General features: G+C 40.7%; 1 protein-coding gene across 1 annotated transcript in view; it reads right to left on the reverse strand.

Annotated features, from left to right (window-relative positions):
* Positions 1–19,557, reverse strand: part of LYST (lysosomal trafficking regulator) — an 84,932-nt gene that overhangs the window by 50,541 nt on the left and 14,834 nt on the right. Inside the window, exons 7-16 of the mRNA XM_066617076.1 lie at positions 17,630–17,856; positions 15,588–15,654; positions 14,791–14,900; positions 12,512–12,935; positions 9,470–9,611; positions 7,454–7,627; positions 5,991–6,151; positions 5,314–5,504; positions 3,270–3,515; positions 1,963–2,136 (exon numbers count right to left, since the gene is read on the reverse strand). Of these exons, the coding sequence (XP_066473173.1) occupies positions 1,963–2,136; positions 3,270–3,515; positions 5,314–5,504; positions 5,991–6,151; positions 7,454–7,627; positions 9,470–9,611; positions 12,512–12,935; positions 14,791–14,900; positions 15,588–15,654; positions 17,630–17,856 (1,916 nt within the window). The remainder of the gene's footprint in view (positions 1–1,962; positions 2,137–3,269; positions 3,516–5,313; positions 5,505–5,990; positions 6,152–7,453; positions 7,628–9,469; positions 9,612–12,511; positions 12,936–14,790; positions 14,901–15,587; positions 15,655–17,629; positions 17,857–19,557) is intronic.

The raw sequence follows: 19,557 nt of genomic DNA on the forward strand, positions 1-19,557 counted from the left end.
GTGTTATGTTATGCTTATTGATTATACTGTTTTATATTTTGTAAGCCACTTTGGGTGCCCACTTAGGAGAAAAGCAGGGTATAAACTGAATAAATAAAACAGCAAACCAAAATGCAACAATGGTTTACAACACAGTTTCAAAATGAGGTTCATTATTCTGGTCTGACAGTCCCCTGCAAACCACTGCTTGAGACATTCAATCTTAAAAATAAACCATGGTTTGGCTCTGCCAGATTAGAGCATTAGTGTTGAAAGCAATGGTAATGCTTCTCACATCCTGAGTCTAATGCTCTCAACACCAGCTCTGAAACTCCTTCCAAGGTAGGCAGACTCTAGCAAAACTGTATTATTTAGCTACAGCTGATCATTTGTCCACCCACCAGCACTGCTGACATCTCGGAACATTAGAGAGTTTTAGCTCTAAAGCAGTGTTTCTCAAACTGTGGGTCAGGATCCACTAGGTGGGTTGCAAGCCAATTTCAGGTGGGTCCCCATTCATTTCAATCTGTATTTCATTTTTAAATTATCAGACCTGATGCTATGATGGTACATGACTGCATTTGGAAAAGTGTTGCAGATCTGAGCTTTCAAAGATATATGCTTTTAACAATGATAGTTAATGGGTCTTACTCCCAGTTAAGTGTGCATATTGCAACCTATGGGATGTTCGGGGAATTTCTTAAAAAAAAGATCAACTTCTTGGGAGAGTTAGGAATGTGGTTCTTTAATTTAAATAAATGTTTAAACTTATACTTACTGTAAACTTTTAATTTACTTAGGCTGCAATCCCATACACACTTTCCTGGGAGTAAGCCCTACTGAACACAATGTCTTGCTTTATGATGTTACTTCTGGTCATGACATCAGTTCCAGAACCACTGCTGTATACAGTTCCTATAGAGAAGTGGTTCTCAAACTTTAGCACTAGGAACCACTTTTTAGAATGACAATCTGTCAGAACACACCGGAAGTGATGTCATTAACCTGGAATTGACACAATGACCAAAAGTAACATCATCAAGCAGGAAAATTTTTAACACCTCTCATACAACAAATTAATTTGTTGCTAGCTGCAAGTGAACAAAATCAAATTAAGTAACAGTGCAATCTCATGCATGCCTACTTAGAAGTAAAGTCCCATTGTGTCCATAATGTTTAAGGACAACACTAAACTGATATTACAACCCAAACTACTATGACCAGCTTTAAACAATTTGATAACTCCTTAGTTAGGTCTTCATCTGCTGCAAACTAGTTTCAATTGACAGTATATGCTTTAAACCACTGTTACCTGCCTAAGTGCACTAAATGGGATTAACTAGAAGTTAAACTCTGAAAACTAGATTAACAATCCAAGGGTGCAATCTTAACTTGCACTGGAGACAAGCAGGTCTACACTGCATACAGTGCAAGTTTAGGACCAAAAGCCCTAAAGGGCCTAAAGCCTTAAAGGTGCAGGCCAAGGCAAGGGTTAACATTTGCCCTTCCCCCATGTTGCGCTGCAGCGGACCCAATAGGTCTATTTCGATCTGCACCACCTGATGAGGAGGCACAATCCAAACAGCCTGGGACTGCCTTGGGCTGTCCGGGAACGGGTTCATGATCTGGCATAACTGCTGGGTCCTGGTCCCGCCTTCCGCTCCCTGCCCACGGTCCCGCCCACCACCCACCCTTCCCCCGCCCCAAAATGCCTAGCTCCTCCCTCCCCATGTCCTCCTGACCCCTGCATCAGCTGAGCTCAGCCGACACAACTTGCCCTCTCCCCAGGGCTCGCGGCAGTGCAGGGAGGCCAGCACATGTACGTGTACCAGCCTATCTCCCCAACAACTGGTGCAAAAGTGCTTTATGGCACTTTTGTAACACTCCTGGGCTGGCACAAGGGACTTTCGTTGCCCAAGTGCATTCTAGGATTGCGCCCTAAGATAAGGCACTGAAGTTAAGGATTCCAGCGTAGTACCTTACCTGCAAAATGTGAAATCCAACAATACACTTGGGTTTTATTAACACCTGATGAATCATTGCATATCCATTGCAGTTTTCTAACTCATGAATTCTCTGTTGGTTATGTTTTGTTAAAGCAAGGATAACTTTTAGAGCCAATGCTTGTGTCTCTTCACAGTTGCAGATCTCTACAACCTAAGCATAAGCCAATGTGTTAGTTAATTATGTGACAAAGTTAAACTGCAGCTTTATTTGTCCTGTTACACATAGCTTACCCTCTTAACTTGAAACATGGAGAACTATTTCCTCTGTAAGCACCAGTAATAAACTGTACTGTTGTGTGAGGATGTAACAAGGCAGAAGAAGAGGGCAAAAGTGACATCATGTTATGTGGAGGAACATACCACAACTTTATATCATCACAGCTTACAGATGAAATTGCTTGTCATACTAGTGGCAGATACCCCAATGAGTGATATTTTAATATTAGCATCGTTCACCACTCCAGCCCATCTGCTGTGGGTGCAATCCAGAACAAACAGTGATACAGGTCAACCCCAACATGTGTCACTTACTCCCACCACAACTCTTTCAGGGACCATCTCGCTTAAGAGATGGGTCAGCGAGCAGGCTATCCCCCTTTTTTATGGTACCTGCCCAAAACCCCAACATTCCTGCTGACTAATATTCATGAGTTTAGTTGTGGTAAATACAAAGCTACAAAAATGGCATATGCCAAATCAAGATACACACCAAGTACAGTGAAAATCTCACTGCTATGTAGAAGGTGAATACCTCACTCCGCTGTGGGCAATTAGAACACATAAAATTTCTTCTCAGCCCTGCAATCAGCAACTGACAGTGTAGATTACAACTGATGGACAAGGGTAAAGACATATGGAACATGATGCTAGTCAACAAACTAGCTATTGGAGAGGAAGCCAGGTCTTCATATAAAGCAAGAGCAAATCAGAGGGACCAAGTCTTCCCCCGGTTCACCCTCAAAGCCCTACCCACTAGCTTTGTTCCAAGGCCTTGGAACTTCTCTGGCCAGGTGACATGATGCTTTCCTTCCCAAATACCTCCAGAAACTTGGCTCCCACAGATTTAAAGCAGGGACTTCCTAATTTTGTAGCTTCCTCTTTTAGCAGCTCTCCTTTTACATCAGCTCTCTTTTCTACTTTAAGTTTATGTTTAGGATAGTGTGTTGTTTTAATGCATTATATTTAATAAAAATGCCTCTTCATATGCTAGCAATTTTTTAAAAAAAATCCAAACCTGTATCATAACAAGTGTAGAAACAGGCAAAGCAATTCTTAGCACCTTACCCTGGCAAAAAGGAAGACAAATGCTCCAGTTCCAGCACTCTCATGCAGTATACCCTGAAGACCTTTATATTCAGTAGGCTGCAACATTTTCAGGTAATGAGGGTCTGGTAAATTGCTTTGTACTTCCTTTGAACTGAAAGGTCGTTGGGAAGGTATAGTTTTCACTTGACCTTTAAGCCTGATTACTGGCTCATAAATTGTGTAGTGACCAGGACGGCAGGTGGTGTAAACAATCGCAAGACTTTCCTGAAATACAAGACAATGTACTGCCGCTGAATTCTCATTTTTCTATAAAGCATCTGTTGCGATAGGAAACACACAGCAGTCACCATTCATTCACCTCTATATAATTATGAAATAACATGCTAGTTACTTTTTGGCAGTCTTCTGAGTACCTGTGTAGATAAAAGCAGAACAGCATTTCTACCAAGGAAGGAGAAAAAGTAGCCTACAGGAAATAAATGCTTCCTCTGTAATGAGATAAAATGAACCAGCGTTTTCAGGGATTTTGACAGGAAGTTATAGTCACACGATCCCATATGTTATTTGAAATTAATCTTCCTTTTCCATCTACTCCATTTGTTGGTATCAAATTATTTTGTGTTAGCAGATCCAGAGTGGCAGTAAATATGGCAATACATAGTTTATTTCACAAGTCAGGAAGGAAGTATAACATGGGGTAACCTGTATACACCACTGTTCTCAATACAAATATATTTCGCTGATGCTTTAAAGCAGGGGTGTCCAAAGTTTTTGGCAAGAGGGCCACATCAGTTCTCTGACACTGTGTCGGGGGCCGGGGGAAAAAAAGAATTTACATTTAAAATTTGAATAAATTTTCATAAATTTACATAAGTGAATATATTAAAGACGAACTTATATGATTGAATGAAGATCTTGCAATAGCTCAAGGCCTATAAAAGGTCTTGCACAAAGCAAGGCTGGCCTTTCCTTTGCTGCCACTACTGCATCACAGACGTGAAACAGCAAGAAGTGGAGGGAGCCCTCATCCCACAGCTCATGTGAGAGGTCAAACAGTCGCCCTCACGCTGCGAGCAGTTGCGTTGGGCCAGTGCAGGCTCCAACAAATCGCTGGAGGGCCAGAGACTCATTGGAGACTGGGGGCTTCCTGAGGGCCGCATTGAGAGGCCTCAAGGGCCGCATGTGGCCCCAGGGCCGGGGTTTGGGCACCCCTGCTTTAAATGATAGCAAGATCTTTTAAGAGAGAGCATCAGAAGGCCAAATGACACATTTAATACAAGAATACATTTAATTTTACTTGTGAGTAACAGGGTCATGATTTGGACAGAGCCTTCAGCATGGAGGTGGGGCATTTATCTCCACATGACATAAATTGTCAAAATTGTCTTTCCAAAAAAGACATAGTGGAAATGGAAAAGCTGCAAAAGAGAGCGACTAAGATGATTACTGGGCACCTTCCTTATGAGGAAAGGCTACGGCGTTTGGGCCTCTTCAGCCTAGAAAAGAGGCGCCTGAGGGGGGACATGATTGAGACATATAAAATTATGCAGGGGATGGACAGAGTGGATAGAGAGATTCTCTTTACACTCTCACATAACACCAGAACCAGGGAACATCCACTAAAATTGAGTGTTGGGATCCAGTGGGGCTGTTCTTATGTTCTTAAATTTTTTCATTCATTTTTTCCGATGGGAAAAAAAAGTTATTCTTTTCCTTTGCCTTTCTAATAAATGCTTAAAGCAGCTAACAAATTCAACAAGATTAATTCCAAAATGCATTATACAATAATAAAACTGCTCCAAAATTAATGCAATAAGACTCCATAAAACAATCCCAACATGAGAATCCAAAAGCAGCAAAATCATTCACCTTTATAAGCATATAAAATATGAATAGCAAGCCTAGTGGAAGTAACACAGCCTGTCAAGAAGCAACTATTAAACAAGCACAGTTTTGGCACAGGACGAAAGAACTGTGCTTTGTTTTGCAAATATGAAAATAAAATAATTCATCCTTCTTTACTTTCCCACTTAACCAAGTAGTATTAGGATTAAAAACTTACAATTAAGGGCCCAGTATCCACCTCTTTCTTTGTCATTAAGAGTTCTTTAATCTGTTTACATTGCAGAATCTCTTTATCTATGTATTTGGAATAATCCGTTATTGTTTTCCCATATTTACAAGGCATTACAGAGGTGAAGTCTGGTCCACAAGCATAGAGATAAAATGCTTCTTCTGGGCCAATTTTTGCACCTACAAAAACAGACACAGTTTTCAGTATATGCCCTTTTGTATGAAATAACTACTTACATTGCAGCTGCTGTAACCTGACCAGATGAGGGATTAACAGATTACACATGAATATACAAAAAGCCCTTGCTAAAGGGAATGCATCTCTCTCTCCCCAGCTTGTGGGTTTCTCAGAGGCAGTCAGAGGGCCACTATGAGAAATCAGATGCTGGATTAAATAAATTATGCTCAATCCTTGATGATATATCCAGAGATTGTCAAGCAATTAGCTACTCACAAATGTTAATTCAAACATTCGAAAGACCATTTTGCCCATCTCTCTTTCATTACTCTAACCAGTTTCATCAGGATTGGTTTTATTATTATTTTACTAAATAAAATTATTGATTCTGTAAGGATTACACATTCAACAATTTCCTTGCCCACGGGGTATCATTCAGAACAAGACATCTAGCAAAAGGGAACATGTCCCGCCCCACAACAATATACCATTAAAAAGAAGCAGATTTCCCAGGTCCCACTTCCCAGGCAGTCGCAAAAATTCATCTTGGGATGATGCATAATGGCCAGTCATACAGAAGGTCTTATTGCTATCAGATGATAAACTTGTTTTCCTTGGGAGAGTATAATCTAGACTAATTTCAGGTTTTCTGAAACAAAAAAGTTTTATTTAAAGCATATCCTGATCAATTTCACTTCATTTACTTCATTCTTTATTAATTACCCATAATTAATCTGCATAGTAAAGGGTTAAAATAAGACAGAACTGTTTATGTACAATTAGCTCCATGTTCTTTCACCTTTGGAAGGTCTAACAAATGTGGCTGCAATAACCCTAGACCTTCTCTGTTATTCTAAACTCCGTTATACTCTGTTCTACTACTGTATTTCCAATCAAGTGTCCAGTATGTAATAGCAGTGGCAGCCACCATCATTTTATTGAAATATTTATATCTTAACATTTGACCCCAACAGGGCCCATGAAGCAGTTACAGCATACTGGCTTGTGTGCCCTGTTTATTTTGTGGGAAATGGGGGATATAAAATCATTTAAATATGTATTTCAAGCATTCCTTTCTGCAGTTAGCAGCTTCTAATCTTCCCCATGATTAGGCCCAATTATAGGCTGAGAAACCTCTGGACTTCCAACCTCAGCCTGTGATAAATTTGTGCCTGCAGCAACTCTACCTGATGTACTCAGCTAATTAAATGTAGTGCTCGCCTCTTCCTCTACCAGGTCTAGCAAATATTGAGGGTGTTCCTTTGACCAACCTAGGAATTTCTCTCACTAATGTAGATTAAAAGCTGCATAAGAGCAAATGGACATAAATTTATCCATTATAAGAGGTTATAGGACATAGAACCACTTTGTGAAATTCTTGGCTGAGAAAGAGAAAGAGCATGTTAAAAATGAGAAACAAGTTCTTCTGTGGCAAGAACTTTATGAAGAGGATTGCTGAAATCCCCTTGATTCCCACATAACAGCACTAGCAAGGCTACCACAGAACTCATCTCTTTTCTTTGCTGCAAGTTAACAGGGATTCCCATGTTGGACACTTCCACCATATCCTACTAACTTTGCCCTGAAGCTGATGCCCAGTGTAAATTCTGTGCCGCCTTCTCTGATTTCTAGTATGTAATTTCATAAGTGTTCAGGTTCTGTCACCAGTTCCCTAAAGAGTGCAACACACATTACACTGATTAAGCTTCCATTGACATTAATGACTGTGAGCATAAGTATAACTAAGGTCACAAGTCACTTAAAGAGTACAAGGATATCAATGGATTTTAGCAGCAAACTTTACTGAAAATGGATGGCTAAACAACTATTCCATTGGTTCCACTGTAAACATACTTCAGTGTTTCCTGTCTTCCTTCACCAGATTCAAACTTAAAGAATAAAGTGGCCTCTTTAATGATATGTTTATATCCTGACCATTTTGTAAAATTACCTCTGACCAGAAATCCACAATGACAGCGTTCCATGAATATTTTTCTTGCTTTCCGGCTGCTGCTGGTAGGTTAATGCCATATGCTGCCATTTGCCTGTAAGAAAAGTGTTCTCTGGTGTTTCGGCTTGTGCTAGTAACCCAGCTTTCATTTCATCATTTGGATCCATACACATACTATGAAAACAAGAAACAGGAAAACCAATAAGAAGATGCCAACGTACTACGTATTTTCAAATGAAGTTCTACTCTGAAACACTGCTTGTGTTTTAATTTTATTCCCCTCTGTGCAACCCAGCTGGTATAAGGCCAACCGGAAAGATTCCTATTCAGACCAAATCCTAATGGTTAATCTTGCTACATTTATAAAACTGCTTTTTTATATAAAAGGTTCTATAGAAATAGAACGCTCACACAGAACGTAAGGACAGCACAACCAGCCACCAATTTTTCATAGTAGAAAGACTTCCTTTTGCAGTAGTAACCCATCCATTCGTAAGTTTGATGATTAGTTACTGAGGTTGAGCCAAACAATTCACTTTTTGACTCAAAAATAGCAATTTTCAGAGGAAAAGCCCCTTTATCTTATTTTTTTATGGATTTTCATAGCTGTATGCAGCATCTTTCCCCCCTTCATTTAATTTCTCTTTATATGATCCCCAACAGTCAGGGATCATGTACTGAACATGATTATGTCAAGACACTGCACAGTCAGATCTGGCTATGCGTCTATGCCACTAAGGACAAATTAACTGCATTTAGAGTAACAGTGAAGAACATATAGGACACTATAATGGTCGTATGGGTGGTCCTAGCTAACCAGGGTTCATTTTAACCATCTTACACATTTGCAACTTTTGAAAGGCCTGAAAAGTCACCAAAATGGGGTTCCAAGAACTCCAACCAATATAGTAATGAAAAAGGCCGTGCGTCAGCTCAACCTTAAAAGATACAGCATTTCAAAAATGAGCTGGCAATAGCACAATAGAGCATAGAGACATGCATACGCGGACTTTTTCCAGAAAGGCCTAGCGAGCAGTGTCTTCCAAGCTGTGCAAATACTGTATCTTCTTCAGGAAGACTGTAAAACACAAAGCCACCATTCTGCTCCCAATTAAAACAGACCTAATAAACATACAATCTTATGTAATAATCCCTGCTAACTGTGGGTTTTTCAAGTGGGTGCTCCTCTTTTTAGCAGGGGGAGAGTAACTGGCCCACCACACCCCAACAGTGTCTTTTCTAGTGGCTGTCTGCTGGTGTTCTTTTGCATCTTTTTAGATTGTGAGCCCTTTTGGGACAGGGAGCCATTACTTATTTGATTTTTCTCTTTAAACCGCTTTGTGAACTTTCAGCTGAAAAGCAGTATATACATACCGTTAATAATAATAACATGGAGAACTCTATGGAGAACTCGTGCAAGGAAAGCGCCCTACAGGTAGACCACAGCTGAGATACAAGGACATCTGCAAGAGGGATCTGAAGGCCTTAGGAGTGGACCTCAACAGGTGGAAACCCTGGCCTCTGAGCGGCCCGCTTGGAGGCAGGCTGTGCAGCATGGCCTTTCCCAGTTTGAAGAGACACTTGGCCAACAGGCTGAGGCAAAGAAGGAAGGCCCACAGCCAGGGAGACAGACCAGGGACACACTACACTTGCTCCCAGTGTGGAAGGGATTGTCACTCCCAAATCGGCCTTTTCAGCCACACTAGATGTTGTGCCAGAACCACCATCCAGAGCGCGATACCATAGTCTTCCAAGACTGAAGGTTGCCAACAACTAATAATAACAATCTTACTAATTTTGTGTATCTCATTCAAAGCCTGAACACAGCAATAAGTCAAACTACATTTATGACACATATAAATGTAGATCATTGATAAGAACTCCTTGAGCTATTGCTTATGCAATTCTGAGCTTTGAAACACTACTGAACATTGCCACAAATCCAACAGGATAAGAAAAGGAATATGTAATCCTTTGAAAGGCATTCTTCCTTCTGTAAAATTAACAGTTGCATACCGAAATATGAAAGCTCCAGTGTTCACATTAGCCCACATTTGTATCATCAAAGCTTTGGAGCCCAGTGAAAAAATGTGGAGGCAGCCATCTTCAAGAACTTTGTCTCCCAAACTGAGGTAATCTACACCAGGCCTGCTTTCTTCTAGAACAGAAATTTGGTTATTTCAATAGTAAAACAGAATCAGAACAGATGTTGCATTCTCTAGTCTAAAGTATGGAAAAGTAGCTAGTGCACCATTAGGCAGATAAGACTGAACACATAGTTAGGTTTGGACTATTATAAGTATACCCCATTTAGGTGCTTTCAAATTCAATTTTGCAATTCTTTAGGCCCAAATTCATTAGGGCCAAAAGCTGAAGAGTCAAATTCAGAGTACTCTTATAACTAAAGTAAGAATGGTTAATTGTACTTTTGTATACAGCGCTAAAATTATGCTTGAGTTGCTCTCATACAATCTGTGTTAACGAAGAAGCAGATTTAAGTCTCACATACAAAAATGACCAAAGAGACTTATCTGGGACACTGAGAAAGGCAAAGATAAAAACCTTCCACCTAGATCAGTGTTTCTCAACATTTGTCCTCCACTGTACCACTTTGCCTGGTCCACCTATTGGAAGTACCATCAAAAGTAACTGGCAACGATGCCATTCTCAGTTAATTCAGATTGGGAATCCAGAAGCAACACAACACACACCAGTAAGAGGCCCAGGGCAGATATGAGGGGTTTTTTGAGAGTCCAAAAGTGACACTGGAGCTGTGCCTGCAGAGTCAAGCTTCCTACTACTGCTTGTCGTGTTGCCTTGCTGGTCCTGCTGCCAGGTGGTTGGGGTCTGGGGGTCCCACAAATATTACCAGGCACATTCTCAAGTACCTTCGGTAGTACAAGTACCACTGGTTGAGAAACACTGACCTAGTTTATACTCTGGCAAATATCAAGGAAACATACAGCTATAAGTAAATAGGTTAAGCATGGCTCATTTTCCTTGTGTGCCAAGGAAACTTCATCAATTATTAACCCCTTTACAGTAAAGCCAAACAATATGAATACATAGAAGATGTACAGTACTTCAGTTTGAAATGCTGGCCTTTGAATTACAGTTTTGTCAAAGGAAAGCACAATGTAAAGGCTTGCTTTAGGAATGCCCAAGAATAGGAGGAGGTAAGACTGAAGTGGCGCATGAGAGAAAGGGCACATTTGCTTCATGACAGCCTTTCCCTTGTGATTTGCTAATTCCATTTAGCTCCTCTTCCTGCTCATATCTGCCTTCCCTGCTGGAAAGAGAGACAATTAGACTAATGACTGGCTTCTGCAACATCAGCCAGTTATTTAAACAGCAATTCCAGCAGTCAGACACAGTAAGGAGGCAACCGTGCTAAAAAACAACAGTAACTGCTGTTACTACCCTTCAAGGTAGAGGTACAAACTGTACATCCTCTTGCGTTTTAATATCAGGTCAAGGAACTTGTGACAGGATACTACCAACGCTCCTCCCTTCCTCCCATCACCACCATATACACGATGCTCTTCTGGGGCTGGAACTCTGAAGACTCCTGGGAGGCCTCATTTGTAGTACTTGCCAAACTGCTGCTTAAGGGAGTCTCAACACATACAGATTTCCTTGGGCCTCTATTTCCTCATCCGATTGAGGTAATTACAGTACCTGTCTCAGGTAAAATGTTCATTTTGGAACCAGTTTTTTTTTAATATTTTAAAAGATTAATTTATCTCTCCTGTTCCTGCCGTTATTTCTGTGGCAATACAGCATCTAATCCTGCCCCCCCCCCCAGCAACATAGTGGTGCTATTCTTGTTTCTATTTCTTATGCTTTGTTGAAGCAGTTGCAGTTAATAAAGGGCCAAAACAGACAAGATATGCAAGATCCTTCATATAATACCACAATTTTTTATTTGTATTTGATTTTAAAGCTGCCATTACTTTGTTCACAAGTACATTAATTTGCTAGTTCTCCAACTGCATTTTCCTAATATCATCTAGACTTGATCTTTGTCATATCCTTTGAACACTGTGAATAGAACAACATTCATTACCCACTAATCTTGCTATTAGATAAGATTATCAGAACTTAATGTTACCCAGAGGTTCCTAATGAGATGCTGTAAATTGACAAAATCCCCTTCTGTACTTCTCTGACAACAGTATTATAAAATCCTTGTTTGAATGAAGGCTATTTGTATAAACATTCTAAATCCCAAGCAGACAATATCATTTTAACCTAATACTGGCAAAGTATTCTTTGTACTGGCAAAAGTATTCTGGCAGGAGGTCTGGTCTAGAGGGTAGAGCCTCCGTTTGCCTGAAGGTAACATCCACAGGTCGCCAGTTCGAGGCCACCAGCACTGTGAATGGTGAGACCTTGAAGCAGCTGACAAGCTGAGCCGAGTTATTCCACCTGCTCTTTGGTGTGAGCGAAGAAGCGTCTTGGCTGCCCTCCATGTGAGAGATGAAGGAGTTGCCTGTCAGCTTGCGTGGGAGGAAATCGGAGGCCAGAATGTGATACCAGTTCAAAAAGATCTGTCTGAAATGTTGTGGTTCTTGAAAGATAGAACCTTTCTTTGATTGTAAAAATCCCTATGGGGATTTAGAACAGCCTGCCCATGTAAACCGCCTTGAATAAAGTCTGAGGAGAAATCTGACGACCAAGAAAGGCGGTATATAAATACATGTATTATTATTATTATTATTATTATTATTATTATTATTCAGAAAGGGTCAAAATGTTTTGAAGAGAACATTTTTGGAAAACTCTTCGCATCTACTAACAAGCAGCAGATCCTTTAATATAGCAGAATACAGTGGTGTGTTTTACTAACTCATGCTCCTTACAAAAGATATAAAAGTCTTAACAAAAAGACTTCCACTGCTTTCATATGCTTTTTAAAAACATATGGTATAAATCTAAAAAGCTTCGTCTTAGGGCATGCACCAGTATAAGCAAATAAGCACCTATGATTCTGGATCTGACTTTTTAGACTCAGACTAGTACGTTGAATTTCAGAACAGAACTAACAATATGACTTACCTATATCATCAAAACTGCTGTCATGTGAAATTAGTGACTTACTCCTCCTTTTCATTCTTTTGGCTTTCTCCAAGGAACTATCTGATTCATAAGAACGTTCCACACAAAACCACAGTGAGACACTGAAACCTTCAGACATATGGGGCCAACAGTTTTGCCCAACCAAGGGTAAATGAATTGGAGCAACATGCCAAGAAGAAAGAAGATAGTGAGGCAAGCTCTCGCCCTCTGGCTCCTTCTTGGTCTGTGCAAACTTTGCTCTTTTTAGTAGTCCTATGGTCTTGCTGTTGAGAGTGAGAGTGGGTTTTTGTGAAGGGCTGCTACTTAAATTTGGTATTTGACGGAAAGGAAATGAGATATGTTGCAAAGGCCTCATCTCAGTATTTGCCTCCAAAATCTTCAAAACTCCTTTAAGCAGTGTGCCCTAAAAAAAATGAACAAGGTAACAATTAAAAATTAATTATCAATTAAAGTTCATCACTGTATATCCTAATATACCAGAATTAAAGACTGGTTTAAATTTGCTCCATTCTGAAAATACTAAAGTGGTTCCCAATTTTTTTTGTCATTCCTAATTAGAGGCAGTATTCGAAGACCGTAAGACAGTAACTTTGACAGTATATTGGAGGAGCATTTCACATTAAAATTGAAATACTTGAAATGAACACAGCTAACTTAAATAGGTTAGAAAATATAGGCTAGCACATTTGGCTGAAGTTCAATTACCTACTACTTACATAAATAATTTTGTTTCTTGTTGACTGAAGATTAGCACTATGTCAGTCATGTAGCCAAAACCCTTCCTCAAAGGATCATCCAATATCAAAACCATTATTCTGAACAGAAGATAGTAATTATTTCTTTAAGGCAATGAAGTAGCATCCCATCCCCAAGTTGCATATTCCACTGCCAAGCTTTTGCCAATTTTTAGAAATGTCTTCCAATATTTGATTCCTACTATACCTTATTATACCCCCCATTTGAAAACTATATATAGTCCAAGACAGCTAAACATAATCGATTCCTTCAGTCTAACTTCTTTTACTTCACAGCCTGCCAGTGAATTTGCATAGAATTATTCCCCACCATAACTGCATGGATGCTTTTCTAGTCCTTTCAGCCACTTCCCCATGAAGCCATACTTGAAGATCAGGAACTTGGGGATCGGGTACTACAACACAAGGGGCAGCGGGGAAAAAGACACAGCATCATAGGATGCGAGGCTCTTTAGATTCTGGCCAGCATCTGAAAATGTTAGTCTTTTGTACAGTCTCTTATCCAGGAGTTGTATGTTTCCCTGGCACAAACAGAAAACTGGCTTGAGTAAAAGTGAACATCAAGAGTCTCCCCTAGTTAGATGCTCCTGATTTTAAGACAGACAAATTCAATTTCCTATATAGGTATAACCTAATTATCCATGAATTTTTCACCCACAGTTTTATCTCAACGCATTGAGAAGGGCCCTTTAAATTAAAGGGAAAAATGTCCCCTCACTAAGCCTCACTTCCAATTGTAATGTGGAAAACTGGCAGCTGGCAGGCAGGCAATCAAACTCTGTCCAGGGGCTTAGAATGGCTTAGTTTCAGTTAACACCATGGCAAGCAAGCCCTCCCCCCCCCAAGCATGTAAAAGAATGCAAAGCAGAAGCAATTATTACTTCCGCTTTGCATTCTTTTCCATGCTCCAGGGGGAAGGAAGAGGTCGCTTGCCTAGGAATGACCTGAAAGTAAGCTGTTGATGGACTGATTGCCTGCCTGATGCCACTCTCCCACATTACAATGGTAAGACTGTTTTAAAACCAGAGTAAAGGGAGGATTTTTTAAAAATTGATTTCATTTAGCATGATTTTTGGCACCTGCGAAGGTTCTGGGAACAGAACCCCCACAGATGCCGAGACACAACCTGTATGCGGATTCTTCCATATACAAAGGCTCTCTAAAGCATACTGAACCTTCCCCATTATAGACAGATGTTGTCATTCAGTATGCCTGGATGCTAAAAATCAATGGTCTGAATGAGAATTCTTGTGGCATTTTTAAAAATACATCTCTTAACCAGGCAACAATTTATTCAAAGGCATTCAATTTTCTAAAGGTAACATAATGAGAAGGTCCAAGATTTCTTCAGATCACTTATATCTCTCAGGTGCCACAAATCACTTTTCTGAATCATTTCCAAAATTCAAAGAAATTTCACCCATAATAACAAGAACAAAATGACAACAATATTGTCATCAGTATCCACTTTGAATGGATTCATAATTTCAACAACATTCTTACTGTAGATGGAGTTTTTTCTAAAAAGATCCTTAAGAGAAGGGTTAGCTCTTCTGAACATGTTCTTGAGCTCATCAGAGACACCAGTAGATCCACCAACACCTCCTGACACACTGAAAAGAAGCATAATGATTTGCTTTAAATTAATACAAATTCTAAACTACGTGAAAGCTATTAAGATGGACTACAGTCCAAGTAGCTACACAACAAGACTTCTAAGCCCCTCTTCCCTCACACTAGCAACCCCTGCATTTCCAGATAAGTTTCTCCTGAAAATCAGGCAAGCACTGGGAGTTACCTATGACGTCGGATAGTATTTGTGTCGGCCAATTGCAGCTGAAAAAACATAGATCAGATATGATCAAATGTTCTTAAACACCAACACAGTTAGACATAAAAGTAAACCTACTGAAATCAATGAAATGGCTTTAGAATAAGTGTTGGCTGACCTCTCTGGGTAGAAATTTCAGTGTAGAAACTTGACACATTAAAAGTATCATCTAGTTTGAGTATTTAAAAAATAAATAAATCTTAACATAACTATGCAAGGGTCCAATCTGGATTAGGACTATGATGCAAAAGTAGTAATTTAATCCTGTGCTGCTTTCACAAAAAAGCCCTCCCAGGCTGCTGTGGGCCTCAAAAGCACTGTAACAACAAATGGCACCTTCAGAAGCTCATAATAGCTCATAACTGTTCTTGGCTGGCAAACTGAATACCCATATACAGTACTTATACATTTGCAGAATTGCATTTAAGATATTGCCTGTATGTTGAACAATAAGAATGCCATTACCCACCATGAAAACTGGAATCCGTTTCTGTCAAAATGTGAAGAAATCCTCCCAAGAGACTCTTTACAGCTCCCTAAAACACCAAAACACATTGAACAATCAGCTCAGCCCCTTCTTCCAGGGTCAGCAACAGAGTCAGTCAACCCCTGAAGCACAAAGACGCAGAAGCCACTAGGCAGGGTGGTGTGACAGGTTTGTCTGAACAAGCTGTGCTGATGCTGTCTTCTCTCACCTTCTCCATACACAGTACAACTATGTCAGAGCCTCCTGTGATGATGGAGGGGCCTCTAAGGAAATCAATTTGTGGAGTACAGATGCTCTCTCCTCAGTGCTACAGGATGTTGAGGGACGCATTTGGGAGACCACTGACCTCTACCTTCTCATTTGGTGGAAAGGTAATAAGCATCAGTCTCTGCGGCAAAACTCAATGCAACAGTAGGAAGAAGAGAGTTCGTTTTCTCTTTTCCACTGCCCAATTGCATGCTGGAAGGGAAGGGGGGCTGCACACCCAGTTTAAATGAAAGAAGCTAGACTGGGGAGAGAGAAGGGAAGACGGTTAAAGCAGGGGTGTCAAACATAAGGCCTGGGGGCTGGATGGAGCCTGCGGAAGCTTTTCATCTGGCCCTCAGGCTCTCAGCTGCTGAGCAGTGCTGAGGTGTTACTGCTTTAAGGACAGCCCACATGAAAATAGGGCTCTCCCATAACTTGAAATATGATCTTGTGTTTCTCTTCTGTCATTTGCAGCTAATGAGTTTCTAAGTGAAAAAGTGCTTATTTTTGGTTATGACTTGATTAATGACATCATTTCCTGCCTAATGACATCACTTCCGGCCATCAGCAGGCACCATGAATGCTGTTCGGCCCTTGGTATGAAATGAGTTTGACACCCCTGGGTTAAACAGTTGCAAGAGAAGGCAAAAGAAAGCCAGATTGGGGAAGGAATGAGAAAGAGGGGCATACGCAAACCAGCCCAGATCTGGTCAGTGCACCAGGGCCCGGTGACATCTTTCATTGGCCCCCTGTCCATTTCCTTCTTTCTGTCAAGAGAAAGTGGTACATTCCTAGGGTCATATTATGAAGATGCCCATCACACCTTGGAAAATGTAAGGTTGCTGCCTGAATACTATCACTTGGTTGAACATCCAGACAGTAGCCATACTAGCTGTTGCTCAGTTCTATTTATGCACATTCAGTTTAGATTCTTATTTCCATGACCATTGTGAATGGCAGTCACTGATTCTTCCTTAGGGTGAAGTGTGTTCATGTGAAGTGTGTCCATCAACAGGTATGGAAACAGGTCTGAGATATGACTGGACATTGGTATAATGGACTGCTGACATTGCACACGCTGATGACTCCCATAAAACAAACTTATGAAGTAAAGAAAGATATTTAAGGGTTAAACTCAAGAGCTAAAGGTTCTTCAAACCATGTGTTACCCTCCCCTTCCTGCTTTCCAATGATACCTCTCCCACCCACATTGGCAGAATAGATCAGGAAGATCTAGACAGCTATGTACACGTAACAGCACAGAGATGGAACCAAATTGGAACAAGTTCAGAGAAGAGCAACAAGGATGATCGGAGGGCTGGAGAACGAACCCTATGAGGAAACGTTAAGGGAACTAGTTATGTTCAGCCTGGAGAAAAGAAGGCTGAAAGAGGACATGACAGCCATCCTCAAATACCTGAAGGGCTGTCATATGGAAGACGAAACACATTTATTCAATGGCCTCTGAGAGTAGAACTAGATCAAATGGGTTCAAACTGCAAGAGAAGAGACTCCAGCTGGACATCAGGGAAAAAACTGATGGTAAGAGTAGTCTGGCAGTGGAATGGTTTGCTGAGATAGGTGGTGGTTTCTCCCTCACTGGACATCTTCAAGCAGGCTTGACAGACACCTGCTAGAGATGCTCTAGGAGACTTTCCTGCTACAGGCAAGAATTAGATGATCTTATAAATCTCTTCCAACTCTATGATTTCTTCAAGTTCACAACTTATACTATGATAAACACCGAGTTTCTTTGTCATGGGCATAATTTCATTCACCTGTTGCATTAATAATGTTGCATTTTTTCCCTTTAGCCTTACGATTTTCAAGAAACTCTGGAAGACATGAATGAGCACATCTAGGCTTGGGTTGCCAACAGAGAGTAAATGCAATTCCAACATGCAGATTTCTGGATATATTAATTCCTCTTGAGTGAAATTTTCAGCTAGGTCACATGGAAAACTGGAATGACTAGAGTATCCTTTTTCTGTCTTGATATCTGTTCCTAGAAGAGAAGACATATGATCATCTCCTTAAATCCACAATTCAAGTGTTGTCTGCTCAATCTATCGATTAAAAAGCAGTGTGTCTTTCCTTTGGCTACACAGAAACTGATGACGTCATCAAAAATTAGGATCTTCCACGTAGCCCAGGGGTGCCCAAACCCCAGCTTGGGAGCCATGTGCGGTGCTCAGGGACCACTAATCTGGCCCATAAGGAGTTCCCAGTCTCCAATGAGCCTCTGGCCTGCCACACACTTGCTGGAGCCCACATTGGCCCGACACAACTGGACTGTTTGACCACTTGCACGAGCTGTGGACCGGGGACTTCCTCCACTGCTTGCTGTTTCACGTCAGTGAAGCAGCAGTAGCAGTGAAGAAAAGGCCAGCCTTGCTTTGCACAAGGCCTTTTATAGGCCATGAGCTATCATGAGATCTTCATTCATTCATATAAGTGCCATCTCTAAAACATTCATTTATGTAAATTTTAAATGTAAATTAATTTCTTTTTCCCAGCCCCCAACACTGTCAGAGAAATAATGTGGTTCTCCTGCCAAAGAGTTTGGACACCCCTGACCTAGCCTGAGATCTTGGCTTAACTCTGGGCACACAATCATCTTACAAAAATGTAAAATGTAAACACATGCACATTCATGTGCTAGAAGACAGATCTAACAACCGATGGGAGATTTACAAGTCCATGCACATCTGTCCACTACACAAATTCTAAGATCTACACAAGACAAACAATATTGTTTATTTTTGAACTTTTTGTAAGCACTGATGTACTGATGCCCCATAACTATTACACCAAGCCACTCTGGGGCTCAGCTATTCCAAGAAAACTCATACCATACAAGATGTCTGTTTTAGAAGAAAAAAATCAACTCCAAGAGCTAATCAGCAGAGTTAAAAGTTATCTGGCAAGATTACATGAAAGTCAGGAACTGAGGGAATATAGCAGCAACAGCAGTAACTTCTGTGAACTAGGATAATATCCTGTAGCTCATATTGTTGGCATTGTTTTCCTCAGTTCCTGGCTCATGCAAGCAGCTTACTAACATGAGCTGAAAGAAGAAAATAAGAATCAGGGTTAACATGGGTATCACCTTCAGAAAATGCATTAGAAAGAATCTGAAACAGAACACCTTAACATGTTTGTAACCTGAAGTTTCTTATCACACACTGAAGAAAATGGAATCAGTTCTCTCAGGGCCAACACTGACTCCATGGGTCTTCAAAACAACAGCTGAGAAAAGTCCAAAGAAGATTCATCAGTACAAACGGCCAGAATTAAGAAGCCCACTAGCTTCCAGTGGATTGTACAATCGTGCGTCACTTAGCAACAGGGATGCAAACTGGCACCCCTGTTGTCAAGCAAGGCTTGACCCTATACAAAGCCTCCAAAGACGTGAGGAAGCTGCACTCCCCTCACTTCTGGAGGCTTTTCTGAGCCTTGCAGAGGCAGTGCATCACCATGCACCGTCTCTGTGAGGCTCAGAATGCCCAAATCGCGCAAAAGATGAAACTTCTAGTTTCCCGAGCAAACCTGAAGTCATTTCTCTCATGCAATTCGGGTATTCTGAGCCTCACAGAGGCAGAGCACTGATGCACACTGCCTCTGCAAGGCTCAGAAAAGCCTCCAGAGGTGAAGGAAGTAGTTTTTCCACCAAATCCTACTCCAAAACTCTTTCAGGTAATTAAAA

This window comes from Tiliqua scincoides, chromosome 1 (genome assembly GCF_035046505.1).
Source record: "Tiliqua scincoides isolate rTilSci1 chromosome 1, rTilSci1.hap2, whole genome shotgun sequence".
Lineage (NCBI taxonomy): Eukaryota > Metazoa > Chordata > Lepidosauria > Squamata > Scincidae > Tiliqua > Tiliqua scincoides.